Source organism: Lissotriton vulgaris, chromosome 3_1 (assembly GCF_964263255.1).
Source record: "Lissotriton vulgaris chromosome 3_1, aLisVul1.2, whole genome shotgun sequence".
NCBI lineage: Eukaryota > Metazoa > Chordata > Amphibia > Caudata > Salamandridae > Lissotriton > Lissotriton vulgaris.
In genome coordinates, this window is record NC_141689.1 from 767,819,771 (window position 1) to 767,838,467 (window position 18,697).

Consider the following 18,697-nt stretch of genomic DNA (forward strand, 5'->3'; position numbering starts at 1 on the left):
GTTTATTCTGGCCACCATCAGGCCCTTTGACTCTCTCGTCGTGGCTTCAGACAATTGTGAAAATACTTCGTTGCACTCCAGTTGTGCTTAAGCAGGAAGGCTGAGCTTCCATCATTGTGACAATGCCTGGTGCATGTTCTCTAACAGAACTACGCCTCTCATGTTTCTGTAACATGAAAATAATCTTGTGTATTACTATTTTTTCGAGTGTATAACTTATGGTACTGGACCGGACCAGACCTGCCTCGTGTCATTTAGCTGTCAGGGGCGTTGCTTCAATAAGTGCAGTGCCAGTGGGGCCCAAAGGTCTGAGGGGCCCTCTGAACCCCGATTATTGCAGGATTCCACATTTCACACCGCGACCAGGAGGCCCATTTCCTTCCTTGCACTAGGTCTCATGACACACCGGCTAGGCCACTGTTGACTGTTAGCAGGGGACACAATGAATGTAATTGGGCCTTTCTTCAGTCCTGTGACTTAAGCGAACCCACACCAAGGCAAATGAGATTCCAGCTATAATGATCAAGTTCATAAATGTAAGATTGTAGATAGTGGTAAAAGTATTCTTCCTGTGAGCTATACAGTACTGTGAAAAACTGCAAAACGCAGGTTTTACTTTGGATGCATACGCGGGCCCATTGGCGTAACAATGGACCCTGTGGTGCAGGGGGGGTGAGCCGAGCTCCAGGAGGCCCCCTCCCGTCACTGTGCATGGGTAGCAGGCCCCCTTGCCTGAGATGTCCTGACTGGGTCCAGAGAGTGGGGGAATCCCCATTCATCTTTTTTGCAGGCCTCCCCCTCAAGTTTTGTTACACCACTTTGCGGGCCAGCACAGCCATCGTTCCCATGAAGCACTATTTTTCCTCAGCTGCAGGTTCTGAGTGGTGGACACCCCTCCTGAGAGCAAGAAGGCGAGGATTATGCAAGTTATGGTGAACCAGCCTCAGATATCCTTTACAAGTATCCGCGGACAGCCCGCTGATTGTTACTGCAGATCCCGTTTCTACTCTTTGGGCGGATGTATTAAACTTTTAAGACTATTAACGATTCGAATCATTGTTTGTGCCCTTAGGAACGTTTTTTGCCATGTAGTAATGGCATTTTAGGAGCCAGTACCTTTTTACTGGTATTATTCACAGTAAGTTAGTGTGATTGGCTGAGATTCCCTGAATGTTATTAGGATAAATAACATTTGGAGTATTTCCTGGTTACCCTCACTTTCCTGCTTGTTTGGGGCAGAGGCCATTACGTTTTATTTAGAACCGCTAGGCTTCATGGAATAAAGTTCATCATGTACTGTGTCTTCACCCTCATTACATAAACATATATGCTCATCCTTTTTCAGAGGCCATCGAGCTCCTTAAACAAAGCTCATTATGTTTTTTTAATATACCAAGTACCGACACATTAAATAGATGTCGGGCGCTGCTTGAACAGACTTCTGCAGGGCATGCTGATCAGCAGCTGCAGTATATATCACGACTTTGAGTAATCCTACATTTAAGCATGTTTTTGGTCATTCTATACTCACATGGTATATCAGCCAGCCCACAAGCCTTTAACCGGTGAATATTGTATCATCCAATTTATTATGATTCTAGGTGCAACATCGTGTTTACAAAGGACCGTGTTAAAAAAGAAATGCTTAACAAAGCTGCTATGAGGAAATGAGCAAAACCAGAAATGTCTGGTTTCTAAACAAATAGCTCCAATTACAGCCGCAGGTCTTAATGAAAAAGCCCATCTCTGTGGAACTGCCTGTGAGCTGAGGCTGAAAGATACGTCATCCTTGCTTTTCTTTAGTAAGTCAAAATCCGCAAATTGATTGTGAAAAACCAATGTGAAGTTTTGGGAAGACCACAAAGCTATGTTGTTGTTACTGTTCACTACCTTCCCTGTGTCCACACCGGTACACCTTTCTTAAACCTACAACTGGTGTGGTAGATGTTCAACAGTAAGAAGTGGCATTTATGGACATAAAAATCCTTCATCCCTGAACCTGAGAACTTGAATTTGTAATTTTTGCCAGAAAATTAAAGCAATCTTAAATGACACCATGTTTTACCGATCACTTTTTTCACAGTATTTCAATTAGCGTATAGTATTTTAATAAATCCTATTACACCCGTAAGTTACTTTCACTTGGACTTGATGCCTTAAAAAGTCTCAATTTCTTTGTCTATTTTGATCTGTATTCTAGCTCCATTACCCGGGGTACCTTTCCGACCACAGAATTGCCTTGCAATCTACAACATTTTCTTGCACTGATTAAAATGCTAGGTTTGAAACAATTCCTTTTTTATATTAAATGAGTCGGCATTCCACCTCTAAGACTTTGGAGTGAACAAACAATATTAAAGTCAAGCCTTTTCTATCCTTCGGCCTCTGGACGTGTCTAGGAATTCCAGAAACTTCTGTCCGCCCAGCACAGGACCATCAAAGAGCTTTTCCCCTTCAGCCTGCCTTTGCCAGATGGTGCCTTCTCTTTGCATTGTTCTGTGTAAGAGGTTTAGAAAGGCCAAGGTGATGGACAAGGGCACATTGAACCCTCCAGTAGTTTGCTCCTTACATCAGCGAAAATTGAGTGTGTTGCTGTGGTAGAATAGGAGAACTAAAGCCCTCATTATTAGTGGCCATCAAATCCAGTGGGCCCGGTAACTAAAATCAGCATTATGCTGTGTGTGTTTCACATATAGATGTCGGCTGTACAAAGCAGCCAAACCCTCATTTGGAACACTATGGAAAATCGTGCTAAATGATGCGGAAACACTAACTCACATGCTGAGTCCCCCCCTCCCCAGAAGCATGGAATCTCTTTTATCTTGCCTCCCCTGGAATTGCCAGGACCACCGGTAATGGTAATTCTAGGGGTGGGCAATAACTGCGATTACTCAGGGCCACTTGTAATTGGGGCCCGAAGGGTCATATTCTGGACGAGGACAAGACGACCTCTACAGCCTTTCGGCAGTTCTTTCATGGTCAATGTCTAGATACTCAGCAGTTGTCTATGCACTAGTTTGATGGTTGTAGCTACAAAGTGAATGTTGCAACGGGGCTCTTTCCATTCGTAAAAAAAGTAAATTTGACAAAAGTACATGTTTTGTTGAATGCCCTATTTAATCAAATAGTATTCTGTTTTTAACAGTATGATATATATATATATATATATATATATATATATATATATATATATATATATATATATATATATATGTTTATATATTGGTATACACACACATATACTTCAGCAGGAATTGTGCTAGCTATAGAATACTGCCTTATCATTGGCGCCATTAAATAATATAAATGATGGGATTTTTTAATACTTTCTGATGTTCTTTCTTAGTTTAACGGATGCTACTTTTTCACTTACACAGGAAAAGATCCTACTGTGGCTACTCCAGTTTATGCAAGAACAGGGAATTTCTTTGGATGAAGTGGACCATAGTGGCAATAGTGCAGTTCATGTAGCTGCCCAGCATGGGCACCTCGGATGCATACAGGTGAATTCTTTTTCGTTTTCTTACTTTGCACTTTCTCGATTATCTCCTGTGCTCTCCGTCTTTTCTCTTTGATTTGTCTGCCTTTTTGACCATTCGCTAATACTTACTGTACTTTCTGGGCCCGATTCACAGAATGAACCTAAGACTCAATCCTAAACTTACTACTGTTTTGGTATTCACAGATTGCACTTACTACTTTTGGAATTCACAGAATGAATTTACTACTTTTGGCATTCACAGAATGCACTTACTACTTTTGGCATTCACAGAATGAACTTACTCATTTCGGTATTCACAGAAGTTAGGACTCCTAACTTTAGGACTCCTAAATGCCTTCTGTGAATACCGAAAGTCCTAAAATTAGGATTTTTCTCAATTTAGTAGTAGTAACGTTAGTATTCCTAACTTTAGGACTCCTAAATGCCTTCTGTGAATACCGAAAGTCTTAAAATTTGGATTTTTCTCAATTTAGTAGTATTAAAGTTAGGAGTCCTAACTTTACTACTACTAAATTGAGAAAAATCCTAATTTTAAGACTTTCGGTATTCACAGAAGGCATTTAGGAGTCCTAAAGTTAGGAGTCCTAACTTCTGTGAATACCGAAATGAGTAAGTGCATTCTGTGAATGCCAAAAGTAGTAAGTTCATTCTGTGAATACCAAAACAGTAGTAAGTGCAATCTGTGAATACCAAAACAGTAGTAAGTTTAGGATTGAGTCTTAAGTTCATTCTGTGAATCGGGCCCCTAGGCCTTTACGATGTTGGCTCTATAGTTTCACTTTTTTCTCTCGTTATCTTTCCTGCCATTTCTCTTGCTGATAATTGATTTGTTTGGGACGCCTCAGTGTTTCTGGGATACAAACAATGACATTTGAAGCTTTCAGCACAGTTTGGTAGAGCCAGTACCAGGTGTATTTGCAGTGTTTGTTTGAGGGAGAATAATGTTATGTACCCTGCTCTTGAGTGTTGTAGATTGTTATGGGGTAGCACCATATATGAATTCCAAGTTATTGATTTCTATTTGTTTTTCTGCACCATTGTCTTTATTCTTCCTCCATTTCTTCTCACACCTTGTTTCCTCACAAATAAAGTCACTGTACTGCGTTGAAACTTTAAGCAAAGAACCTCATCCTTTTAAATCACCTGTTATGAAGTTACAAAACTCTCCTCACTGTTCATAACGTACATTGCTAGTGGTATACTTGATAATTGATACCATTCTGGGATGGAGTTTTTCTGAAGCGCTCTCAACCTCGGAGTTGTCAGTTAAGGCATTCATGATGTATTTGTAATGTCAATAATTATCAAGGTCCGGGTAGTTCCTCATAGGCCAGGTGGTCACAAGGGGTTGAACCACATGGCTGATACTCCTGTCGCAGGGAGAGCTGAAACAGATCATGATGCCCTCACACACCTGTTAGGGTGTCATTCATCATTGGGCGTGTGTCGTCTGGCCGGCGCTGCGATGCCTGAAGGCCCGGGGTCTCTTTTTCGGAGATCTTTTGATCTGAAGACGCAGTTTAGGTGACTGCATGTGAGAGGTCTTTACGAGAGTGTAACAAGTGAAAAAAAATGAGTGGTATCTAGAATGGCCTCTGGTGTCCTACAGACAATAATTTATAGGAGAAGGGTACCAGGACTAAGTAAAAACAGTGGTGCCATCATGTGGTCTTCAAGTACCAGAATGGCTATTAACAAGGTGTGATCAACATATTTCGTGCCTGGTAAACCCAATGGTCGGGCAGCACTTCGTCAGGACCAGAAAATACTGACTTGCTGCCCCTATCAGGGGCTTGAGGCCTCCCTTCTAATAAAGGATGACCGTTCAAAGTTCAAGAACCTGCACCTGAATGGTTACAGGCCAGCAGTTCCACCTAGAGGAGAGGGAGACAAAAGGTGGAAAAGCACATGCGACAGGTTGTTACAAATACGGATCTGTATCCACCATATTGGTACAATGGTGCATTCACGGACACACTTGAAATTAGTGGTGTGACTCTGCTTAGCTGGACAGTGAGGTGACAGTTTCTCACAACAAATGCTCAACAGGCACTCAAAAAAATAAAAAAAGAATGAACGTTTGAAACACACGTTATAGATAATATGGATTTTTGAGTTCCTGTTTACCTTTTGTTGTGAGAAATTGTCACCTCACTGTCCAGCTAAGCAGGCTCACACCACTAATGTAGAGTGTGTCCGTGAATGCACCATTGTACCAAGACCACCTGGCCTATGAGGAACTACCCCGGCCTTGATAACTATTGAGTTTATATTTGGGAGGAGCATAGGTGTAGGACCTCGGTAAAACATTGAGCTCTTCCTTCCCTCCTTTGATTTATAGGTATTGGTAATATCACCTGTAATTCGGTGCCAGGTCACGACTATCAATTTGGGGAAAAGGCAAGGAAATAAAGTGGTGTGGCTACATTTAAATGCACTTTTCTGTGGATCTGCAGTTTCACAGTGGAAGTTTTTCAGTGAAATTGTATGATTTGTACCGTAATAGAACATACTCACTTAGCTTAGCATATAATTTACACAGGTAAACTTAACATTTACTTAACTCTGCTCATGAATACAATTTTAATGACATATGATGAAATATCATCTGATCACGGACGACTAACTCTGACTGCTAACCCTCTCAGACACATTGTACACACACAGTTCATATGCTGCAGCCTTGTACTGTTTGTAACTTGCACAAGCACTAATTATGGGCAGTGGCGGGAGGTTACAGGCCTTGAAAAGTCTGTCTCTGTAATACAGACAATTTGCTCTGTTTTCGGCTTAGATGCTCCACACACAGCATGCAGTCTTTGGCTGTTGGTCACTTCTGCATCTGATGGGTACAAAAAGTCCAGCTCTGGTGGCACACTCTGGTGTATCTCGCTTTTTATGTTCATCTGCTGCAGATGCATGACCTAGACATCTACCACACAATGCACTCACCTGGCAGCCTACAGTAGTCAACTGTGTGCACACTTAGAAGATTCAAACTCAAACTTCGGGCCATGTTTTACAAACGCTTGAAGTATGAACAATGTCTTCTTCATGGCATTGTTCTATATGTTGCTGAGATATTACAAAAAGAGCCTGCTGCTTTCAGGTAAGAACCATGTCTGATGCATAGTAGTGGTGCTCACAGTGCTTGGACTACAGTGCAAATACATAACATAGATTACAACGTTCAACTGGCTCCAAAGTTGCCACATTTCAGTGTTGGATTCTGTGTATGGCGTGTGAACATTCACTGAGTTTACCACAACAATACAACTAACATGTTACACCTAACATGACCCATCTTACCCACACATGCGCACCAAAAAGCCTACAGGCGCTGTTTGATCTGTATCTGAGGGGTACACATGATGCACTCTGTGGCGATGCACTGTGTGATCTACTTCCAAACACAGATATCAACCTTTGGACCATATTTTGTGCTTAAATGGGGATATTCAGTGAAGTCCCACTGTCAGTAGCCATTGGATACTACTCCGATTTATCCTAATACTAGAAGCCCGTCCCGACGTTGTCCGGGAGCAATCAGGCTTCACACAGGCACCGCAGTTCTTATATCACCAAGGGCCCCCCAGCGAGCCGGGCAGACTTACCGCCAAACCAGCAGGATCGCAGTGGGGCGTGATGGCGCACGGGCCTCTAATGGTGCAGCCGTAGCCGATTAGGGATGTTAGGGGAGCCTCCAGAGTGACCGGGCAGCCGCGCAGCGTGTCTCGCGGCGCCGCAGCTCTGATCTCCAATTCCGCCGACAGTGTCAGGGATCCTCGGTGGAAAGGTCCGGTCCTCACAGGCAGGGCGACGGGCAGTGAGCGGGGTCCTCCCGCTCCCCGCGCATGAAGCAGCGCCAGTCACTCCAGGATTACGGCGGGACTCACCCCCGTCCGCGCTCTAAGGGATTGTCCGGGCCCGCTTCAGGCGCCCCGCCTGCACAGGCCGCCACTTTGCCCAGCAGCAAGCAGGGCCGCGGCAGTCCTCCCAGCAGGTCGCGATCTTCCTGCAGGCCCACAGGAGAGGGGCGGTAGCACCTCAGCACCCCGGAGTCAAGCGGGTCGTCTATGAGCACGATCCGCAGAGCTGCACAGCCTCGCACACCCGGCCTCAGCATCCAGCAAAAACGTTGTGTTGGTGAGTCCGGGCAGCACGATTCGCCACCATTTCAGGAAGTGTGGCCAGGGAGCACAAATGATGGATTGCGTACCGTAGGTGGCTCCGCGCTCCTGATGTCAGCACGCACGTCGCGGCCGGCGCTACTTCCAAGGGACTACTTTTTTTTAAGGTAAATATTTTAAAGAATGTATATATTTTTTTTATATAGCCTATGTCCATCTGCAGACCCTGACAATTACAACTATGTATCGGGTGTTTGGATTGGCGCTGTGGTTCCCGAGTTTGCTCGCCTCAAAGGTTCAAAGTTCTCTCTTTATAATAGTAGTATAGATTGGCTCAAATCCAGAGATTGCGGAGCTGGTGAAGCGTGCTCAAATGATAGAAGCTGTGCATGGTCTAGGACCATTTACTGTGTGTAGTACTCAACTGTTTAAATATCCGCTTGTAACAATGTGGTGCTGGCCATGACTCGTGCTTTCGAGTGATGTGGATAGCTGGAAGCCAAATGCAGCTTGCAACCTTTGGCAGCGAACCATGTCTGTTACATTTGAGAGAAATATGCAGTACCTGGATTTATGAATATGAAGGGAGTACATGGGCATACGGTTGCAGTAAAAGGTTGCATAATGATTTAACCTGCCTATGTGAAGATTTTAAACTGGACTACTAAAAAGGTCATATCTGGGCATGTGATGACTCCCTGAATGCCAGTCTGTCTGTTTCTGTTAGGGTTTTGCGCCTATATACATCACTGCATATGTCTTAGGGCCTCTTTACGAATTTGGCGGTGCGGGAATGCCCCGCCCCCGTCCCGCCAAACCCGTGGATGAAACACCCGCCATAGTAGGAGTTCTCTACTGTCTGGCGGGCGGGTCTTTGGCGTTCCCACAGCGGTGCCTATGAATGTCAAAATCAGTACCTGTAAGGCATAGACTGCTGAAGTCCATGCCGTGCAGGTACTGGGGTGCATGCACACAGGGGGGCACATGTCTCCCCCTCCCCCCTCGCCCCCCTGCATGTACCCCATGGCCCTGAGGCAACAGGGTGTCCAGAATGGCCACCTTTGTTTCCTCTCTGCCACGGTTTTCACGGCTGGTTCACCGCCATGAAAACCCGTAGTGGAGAGGAAACTTGTAATATGCTTGGCAGGACACAGCAATCTTGCCAAGCATGACATGGCGGTCCCTCCAAGCATATTGCGGCCTTAAGACCGCTGTGTCACCACCAGTGATCTCTGATCCCTGACGGTTGAGGTGGTCCCAGGGCTGCCGCACCACCCTGGTCGTAATAGGGCGGTCAGAAGACCCCGCCCTGCGAATCTGGCAGTCCGTGGGCCACTAGACCCGTAATGAAGCCTTTAGTGTTTTACTGTATATGTGTATTAATGTGGTTATTTTATGTAAGCCTTTGTGTTTTTAAAATTTAGTCAATTCTTTTGTGTTAGTTGGGGTGAGAGGATATCAGTCTTATGATGACGAAATATGGGCATAGATTGACTACCTGGAACTTTGACGACCATATCAGAACATATTATGGCACTTGTTGCAAAACGATATAGGTTATAGGCAATATGGCTTTGTTTCTTATACGATAACCGCACCTGAAAATATTCGTAGGAAGGAACATTTTATTGAGCAATGTTTGAAGCATTTCAGATGTTCTGAGCATCAGTATTTCGTTGTTCTCTTGTTTGCTTTAAAAATAGCTTCCCTCCAGCACTATTTCAATTTGGATCAGTGCAGCATGTTTCCATTTTTAGACCATATGTTTGTGATCAGCAAGTTGACCTCATAAGGATGCAAAGATGTTTTGAAAACACTGTTTAGCTAACCAGAAGCAGATTTTTCAAAATTGCTAAATGTTTGCAAAATTATCAACCATTTTTAGGCTTTGTAAACAATACCGGATATATCTATAATGTGCCCCTGTGCAAAGGACTGCAACACCTTATTACATTTCTCAATAAAATTCACCATACCTCTTTGGTGATGTTTGTACAGCACCTTTTGGATATTTCTGAGAAAGACTTCATAGTTGTACTTGAATAAAAAAGCGCTCTTCTGTGACTCACCCCCCCCCCCCCCCACACCTTCATTTCGACTGATCATAACCAAAATGTAAATGCTAGAATATTTTATCCATATTTGCAAGGTTAAAGTTATAAGTTGCCCATATGTAACTTAAGCTGTAACTTAGGTGTGAGTTGTTGTAAAAGCCGTCTTAGTGCTTTCGCCTAGTGTCCTGTTCGATATTTTTAGGTATACTATCCTACAGTTAATGGGCTCCTTCTGAAGGTCTTTAGAGATGAATTTCAGTAGCCATTCCTGGGCTCTATACATAGAATGTATATGCTAAATTTGCATATGCTTAATCTGAATTGTTATTTGGATGGTTTATAATCGTACTGAAGGCCTGACTTTATTCTGCCCATGAAGACAAAACAGCAAATGTCCTTGTCCTAAGGCAAGAGTATTGAGCATTTGCCAGAAGTGAATTGAGAGTCCAAGGACACATGCACCCGAAGTACATTTTTTCTACTGTTTGAATCAGACTGGAAACATGCTGCCACATTTATTAGTTAGGAAAACAATATATGCAATCTTTCTAGCATTGGAGGATTTGTGGGGCTTATTGGAATAATTAGGGTGTAACGTGGGCATATTAGAATTAAGAATTAAATTAAATGAAAATTGTTTAAAAAACTAACTATCCAGTTGCTTTGAAGTGTGCGATTTCTGATGACTGCATCTTTTCGCAGACTTCTCACGCCCATGAATATTCCTTCCATGCTTTAATCCAAGCCATAAAACGTTTTCCTTAGTGCCACCATGTGGCTCCATCTGCGACTCAACGTGGCATCAACGCAGTATATTTAATTTCCAGCAAGCACGCTAACATCAGTTCCTGTTTTTCCATTCCTAGTCAGCGAGGCCCAGAAAACACTATCTTTCAGTGCCTAACCGACTGAATTCTCAGCTTTTGACAGTAATTAAGTCAAATGGCTCCTCAAGGGCCTCAGTCTTCAAGCCTTGCAGATGGTCCAGCAGAAAGATGTCCCTTTCAGGGCCCCACAATGACAGTATGTGTTGTCTGGGGTCAGGACTTGAGGCCTTGGTCAGCGACTCTTGCTCCTTTTTGCATTAGAATTTCATCGGAAAACAGAACACCAAGTTATTTTTGTTGAACCGCTGCAGGAAGACCCCCAAGCTGACTTCCTCTCCAATAGGCAAATCACCTTACTGGGGATGTTCTCCCAAACCATATTCCCACAAAAAACATATAATGTTGCATCGGAATGAGAGGTACTCTTCTTCCTCAGCGACTGTTTGGAGTCTAGATCACTGACGTCTGGCTCGTCCTCAAAGTTAGGAGTACCCCCCCTCTCACTTGGGCGCATAAGTAGCAGAGCTCTAAGTTTTCCTGTCCTTTGACTGATCTGACTTAGTTCAGGGCTTTTTGCCCAATTATGCATTATGCTGGATATTTCAGGGCAGCAGCAACCCCCTGGGCTACTCCACAAAGGAAAATCCATTTATGCACATGTGGCTATACTAGCCTGCCAGCATCACCCCTCAATGTACTGTTCCATGTTCGGTCAGGGCTACCCCGAAACCAGTTGTACTACTTCCTATGTAGCCAGTTCTGGTGCCGTCCACAGAGTTGATCAGATAAAGTATCATTCATATGGCAAGGGAAATAAAGTCAGGGCTAACTCCACTATTGAGCCACTCTGTTGAAGGCGCTAAGCCTGACCAGTTTAGAGGAGACTTTTGGATCTGGTTCAGATGCGTAACAGTGCAAAAACTGATCACCTCATGTGGCATTATATTACTAATGCTTTACAAAATGCAAGTGGCTTAGATGCTTCTCAAGGAGAGAACATTTCTTCTGTGGTTATACCTCGCAGGTCTTTTCACCACAGCTGTGGCGGTGATGGCAAACATTCTGAAGGAAATTTTGCAACCTTCCACCGTTTCTGCAGGGCTCTTTCTTCCTTTTGATGAGGTTTTTGTAGACCTCATAATGGCTCCATGGGGAAAACATTTCAAGCCTATCCTTCAATTAGCAGATCACCAGACCCTCAGTGGGGTACCTATGCGTTTTGTCCTCTCACTCCTCTTTGCTTCAGATGTCTGCCTTTACACAAATTTGATTCCAACTGCCTTTTGGGCCTCTATGTCCATGCTTTATGGGAATTGGAAACATTCTTGGTCATCAACCTTCAATAGCACATGAAGAAGCCATTCTCAGACCTGCTGAGCGGTTGCCTCCATGCACCTATATAGTTACTGAAATGTGGCTTTGACTTTGCAGATACTGTGACCCCTGTCTACGGGTGTGGCTGGTACACTATGGTGACCTGCTGGGATGCTCCCCATTGACTATTTTCAAGGAATATTAAATTAATGTTTATGAGCATGCCTTTTCACAGAAAATTCGTATTAGGCGAGTAAGCAGATTCTTAGGACACTTCAAGCACAGCAGGGCAATAGCCGAAGCCCTGGGCCTGACCTCCCCTGTATGGCAATAACACCAACAATATTGGAATTTGTGTGGGTTACTCTAGGGCTGTGCAGTTCTGGCAACGGCAGCCATCTCAGCTTGTTCAAATGCCTCATAGATGTATCACTCCTTTGCGGACAGAGGAGTATCTGGACCGGGTAGCATCAGTGGATCCAACCCCCACTACATTCTACATGCTCTTCCGCTTCTAAACCCATCTGACTTCTGCCCTCATGCAACTATCTTCCAGTTGAGGAAGGGAGGGATGGTCCTCCAGTTTGTCACCAATTAGAAGGCGATCACAACAAATCTGTGGGTCATCCATGTAATCTACTGTGGATATGTAGTTCCGCTACTATCCTCCTCCCTGTCCAGCCCCACCTTCAGATGGTGTTTGTTCACTCACACCTCAATCTAGCAGAAAGAACATACCTATTCTGACCTATTCTGAATCTTTCAATTCTGATCCTTTTTATCTGATAAGACAAGCTCTGAATGCTGTCTTTTGAGCTGGGTATTGCTGTCCTTGATCTTGGGAGAATGGTTGGCTTCCCTGGACCTCCAGGACACCTGTCTTCATCTTTCAATCCTCTCTGCCCACAGGCACTAATTGAGATTCAGTGTTAGATTCCTGCATTTTTATTTTGTGGTCTCCAGTTTGTATTGATGACTTCCCCAAGCTACTGGTAATCATGATCGCTTCTTTTGGGAGTTCATAACTTCATATATTTCTGTACTTGAAAGACTGACTGGTGAAAGCGGAGCCCCCGAATGTTGTCAAGAAACATTTCCATCAGATGCAGATTCTAACCACGACTTAGGATTTACCATCAACATACAAAAATCCCACCTCACTCCAATACACAGGCTTACTTTTATTGGGGTAGTGCTCAACACAATCTTTGTGAAGGCCTCGCGGATTTTCGGATGATAATTGCAGTGTTCCTGACTCAAGTTCACATCCTGGTCCTGCAGGTATTGAACCTGCTAGTCCTCTCAGCTAGACCTGAGTGAAATTGTAAATGTTGCCTCTGTAATTCACAGCATTTGCATTTCACGTAAATCCTCCGAAATTTTGTTAGGTACTCTAAAGGAAATTACATGAATTTGCACATTTCTACTTCTTGCCTCTTGTATCTATTTGGCGCTTCATGCCAGGTGGATGTGGACCCCCCACTAGTGTCTGAAAATGCAGTAGTAGCAACATCAAAGTAGCCTCTGAACTCCGTTGTAGATGTGGTTGGTACGTCTGGTCCTAAAGGCTTTTCTCTCTTCTGTCTCCGGTGACAACATCTAAATTCTATCAGACAGTACCACCACCATCCATTTTATCTACGGGCTGGCGAGTGTGGGGAATCATTCAATTGGCTCCCATAGTGTGAGCGTTGATGCTATCGATCTCCTCTCGCTGGAGGACAACTAGTGGAAGCTTCAGCCTGAGGTGACTGAAGTGATCTCCAGTTTCTAGTTTCTGTTTGTGGATCTCTTCGCCATGGCCCAGAGCAGGAAGTGTCCTAAGTTGTGCGCCATACTTTTCTTCAGATGGTTCATAGGGAGGTGCATTGAAGTTCAGCTGGACTCGGCCTATTGTACGTGTTACCACCAATACAACTCCTATTACTGCTGGAAGTGCAAGAGTATCGGCATAGCTGATTTTAATCACTCCAGACAGGGTGAGTAGGACTTGGTGCACTTATATGTTGGCAATAGGCATGGAACCATCTTGTCCCCTCCTGCACAGTGTGGGATTCATCTTGCAGCAGGTTGGTCAGGTGCTTCATCCCAATTTCTAGATGATGCTGCAGGCACGACGATTAAGTGGTGCCAGCTAAAATCCTTTTGCCTTCCTGATGAGGTTGCAGACATTAACTTGATTGCTGAAAATACATCTACACAAACCACTTTGAACAGGGAAGAGCAGTGGTATGAATCAGAAGGCATCGTAACTTTTAAATAGTGCCTGTCCAGTGTCTTGTAGTTTGCATTGCTCCTTGTACAGAAGTGGCTGGCAGTGGCTACAGTTAAAGGCTATCTAGCAGTTCTGTGTTCATTTATGTGCCTTCCTGATAAACATACCCTGCTTAAGTTGCCACTGCTGATTCGTTTTCTGAAAGATTTGCTTTACTTGTTCTCTTGCACTCCATTTATCTTGCCTGCGAGAGATTTGTTTTAAGTTTCTTGATGGCATCTTCCTTCAAGCTGATGCACACTTGCCCTGTTTGGAGAGAGAGATACTCCTCTCTTTCTCTCTGTTTCCCTCTTTCCCTCTCTCTCTCTCTCTCTCTCTCTCTCTCTCTCTCTCTTTCTCTCTTCCCTCTCTCTCTCTCTCTCTCTCTCTCTTCCCCCTCTTTCTCTCTCTCTTCCCCCTCTCTCTTTCTCTTTCCCCCTCTCTCCCGCTCTCTCTCCCGCTCTCTCGCCCCCTCTCTCTCCCGCTCTCTCTCCCCCTCTCTCTTCCCCCTCTCTCTCTCTTCCCCCTCTCTCTCTTACCCCTCTATCTCTTTCCCCCTCTCTCTTCCCCCTCTCTCTCTCTATTTCCCCCTCTCTCTCTTCCCCCCTCTCTCTCTTCCCCCCTCTCTCTCTTCCCCCCTCTCTCTCTCTTCCCCCTCTTTCCCCCTCTTACTTTCCCCCTCGCTTTCCCCCTCTCTTCCCCCCGCTCTCTCCCCCCCCTCTCTCTCACCCCCCTATCTCTCTTTCTTTTCCCCTCTTTCTCTTTCCCTCTCTCTCTCCTCAAGTTCTTTTGGGAAAAATATGTCTGCTCACAGAGTTTGGGGACTTGAAGCCTTTTTAAGTTTTCCATGTTGCACCAGTCCATCATTTTTACAATAGACGGTGTTAACATAACTCAGTTTATCACTGTTCTGCCTTTTTTCTTTCCTCCATATCCATCTACGGTTGAGGCACGGCTAGAGAAACTGGACTCTAGGCGTTTAGTGTCCAATACATTGATCTTACTGGCGCAACGTATAGCTTCTTTCTGTCGAGAGCAGGTCATAAGCAGATAACATGCGCGATGGACTGGTTGGAGATTTGCTGTGTTACAAAAGTCGTCGGAGTCTCTTGCCTTGAAGCCCATGTGAAAGAATCCAAGGTGTTGTGTGGTTGGTGGAGCAAATCCTATCCTCCGATCTCCTTGCTTTATGATACTTCAGTGCTTGTCTTTGTTTTCTGCAGTATTGTCACACTGATGTATATTAACTATTTACTGCATTGTTTTTGTGTCTTTGTAAACGTGCTGCTTGGGCTTCTGAAGCCTGTATGTAGAGTCGCATATCACCCTTGTCCTGTGTTAAGTTCTCTCTTTTCCCCTGGGGCTAGGAATGTTCTACAGAAATTCCAATAACCAAATTAAAATAAGTAAATACCGCAGCACTCCACTCTCATGTTGGCATGAGGGCGTGCTTTCTAAGGCCTCCGCCTAAAGCCAGCTGACCTACTTTTAGAACAGTTAAACAGAACAAGGGACATTTTTATTGGGTCCTAAGTGGAGGATTAGCCTCTTCTGTGGCCCTTTTAATGAATGACATTCTTTCTTTGGCCTATTACTTGGCAGTCATGGTACAGGGCAATCTTCTGTTATAGGAATCACAAGGCAAAAGGAGTGCGTGAGAAATAATTTGTACTTTTATTGCAAATAGTTTGATCCATCCGTTTTATTGAAAAACATTTTGCTTCTGTGTATGAATTACTTTTACTGTTGGATAGAGTCTCGCAAGGTATCTAAGAAAACACCTTCGGCATCTTAAAGGTTTCCATTCGGGGCATTACTATTAGTTCAACAATTCACAATTGTTCAAACTAAGTATTACAGGTCAGCTTGACATTTTATTTTCTGACCAAAAGCTAACCTGTCTTCTCCGAATCATTAAGGTTCTTCGGACAAGAGTTGTGCTGGTAGTTACCTTGAAGTCACAGTTAAGAATTGCAATGCTTTCTGTAGCTGTCAGTTATGTGATGCCTATCTTTTTCACCCAACTTTTTTTCGAAACTCAGATATATCATTTTATATTTTCCAAAACTGAAATAATAAATGTAAGAAATTTAAATAAACACATAGGGTAATTTTGCCCCACTGCTAACGTCTGTTAAAGCAATTGAATTTGATCAGGGTGTCTATTTTAATGTTTCCAATCTGAAGACCCAAGGACATTACCTGCCATTCAAGGTAGGCCAAAAGCATTTTTAGTGTTCTGTGTTTCTCTTTAGCCTTACCAGTGCTCCCAATTGTTTCACAAAAGTAATGGTGGTTGTCTCAGCACCTCTTAGAAGGTAAGATATTCCGGTCTTCCCGTTATTTTCAAAAACTGGCTGCTGAAGGCAGAGCTATTAACATGTTTGGGATCCTCCGTCATCGTGCTGAAGTCACACCTGACTGCTTTGCAGTGTCTCCCATTCATTGAAGCTGTTCTGGATACAGTGCAGTTTTGAGCCTTCCCCTTCGGTTCAGCGAGTCCAGGACATTCAGACAATCCCAATGTTTCAGCCTCCGTCCTGGATCTCGGTAAGAGTGGCTCTGTGACTTTTTGGACTTTCGCTCTCCTTCATGATGCTTTTGGACTGCGCCAGATGGCACATGAGGGCTCTGCAGTGGGATCTGAAATCTTAGTGGGATCAGCAGCAATGGAACCTGTCACACTCAATCCAGGTTTCCGAGGAGACTGCATAAGACCTGCAGTGGTGGTTGCTCAACCAGTATTGCCCCTCCCAGAGCTGGCAGTGGTGATGGACTCATTGCTGTTGGATTTCGGCGTTCTCCTGGTAGAGATAGAGATGAGAGGATTCTGGTCTCTGTCTGAGACCCACTTTCACATCAGTCAATTGGAGTTTCAGGCCCTTCCCTTGGCTTTGAAGGTTTTTGATCCCTCAAAGGGAGGTTGATTCAGGCCCTCACGGAAAACACCACTGTCATGTTGTACTGCAACAAGCATGGCGGATTGGGGGTCCTGGGCCCTGTGTCAGAAGCCTATTCACCTCTGGAACTGGCTGAGTCATCGGGGCCTCTCCCTGGTTGGGAACCACCTGACGGGATCTTTGAACGAAGGGCAGCCTAACAGGTGACGCCTAGCATATTTCGAATGGCAATCACACAAAGGTGGCATATGGCAACTTCCACCAATATGGGGAGAGTCCTGGGTCGATCTGTTCACCGCCGCTGAGCATGTACAGTGTCAACAACTGAGTATGTTGGAGTTCTCAAGTGGACTCTATCACAGAGAAGCATTCTGCCTAAAGTGGAGCAAAGTACTCCTGTTTGCCTTCCTGCCACTGACACTCCTGCCCCAGTTCCAAAGATTAAGAACAAACGTGGCCTAGCCATTCTATTGCTCCTAATTGGGCCAGGAGCATCTTTCCTCTAATCAGGTTGAGGCTTATAGAGAATTTTCTGCTGCAGCAGCGGGCAGGGTTCATGATCCATGCCTGCACAATCTATACTTCTGTGAATGGAGACTTACTGGCAACAGTTGACTGCTTTTGACCTCCCTCCTGAAGTTGTGGATGTCATTATAGCACCAGACATCCATCTACGAAATCCATTCACTGTAGCCTGGTGAGATTTTCTCCATACAGACCCATTGCAAGCAAAGTTGTCAGATTTTTTTTTTACTTTGTTTAACCTAGTAAGTATGTGCTATGGTCCATGTTCGAGGTTATTTGTGGGCACTCGTTCCTTTTTTTTTTCCTTTACTGGACCAGCCATCCGTATTTAAATCACCAGTAGTGATGTGTTTCCTAAAGGTTTAGTTCATTTGTTCCCACCCAAACTTCTTGCGATGCCACAGAGTGTCCTTGATTGGATTCTCACATTTCTTATGTGTAACCCATTTGAACCGGTGGGCGCTGTCCTTTGCATCTTCTGACTCTTAAAACAATCTTTCTCATTGTGATCACTTCGGCTCATCATATGAATAAACAGCAAGCTCTGTATGTTCAGCCTCCATATACTATTTCTTTATATACAAAATCATGTGGTGGACCAGAGCGGCATTTTAGCCAAAGGTTGTGACTTCCTTTCATGTTGCCCCTAGCCATCACTCTTCATGTATTCTGTGCTCTGACTCAACCCAAAAGAGCCACGAGCTTTTACATTGATAATACCAAGAACCAATCCTCCAACCCCCCCCTTCTATGCAATGGACTCTCTTTCCATGCATAAAAAGATCGCGATCTGGAGATTTGCACATTGAAATATCTGATCAGTTATTGCATTCCACTCCCGAGGACACAGACAGAATCAAGAAGGAATCCTACATCAGTATGCAGAGGTGACGCATATATGCTCCGCCAGTGTCATTACCGGAGCAGGATGAAGGTGACAAGGAGCCCTTTGACACCACTTACTCGCACATGGGTGCCATGCTATGAAAAATCTCCAGATCAAGTCTGATGCTTGGGAGTATTCGCAAGATCAAGAATCTGTGATTAGATAGAGCAGTCACCAGAAAGAGATTTACCAAAAGTAAGTAACCTGTTCTTTGAGACCATTACTCTTGATCAGATGTACTGATGAGTCCAGTAGATGTGATACTAACTCAGAGAGACTGCAATGGGTAAAACACTGGTTGAGAA

The 18,697-nt window shown here is 44.3% G+C and overlaps 1 protein-coding gene across 2 annotated transcripts in view; it reads left to right on the forward strand.

Annotated features, from left to right (window-relative positions):
- SNCAIP (synuclein alpha interacting protein) overlaps positions 1 to 18,697 on the forward strand; it is a 440,197-nt gene that overhangs the window by 328,032 nt on the left and 93,468 nt on the right. For both annotated transcript variants that reach the window (XM_086961078.1, XM_086961079.1), the window contains exon 8: positions 3,378 to 3,503. In XM_086961078.1, coding sequence (XP_086817204.1) covers positions 3,378 to 3,503 — 126 coding nt within the window. The remainder of the gene's footprint in view (positions 1 to 3,377; positions 3,504 to 18,697) is intronic.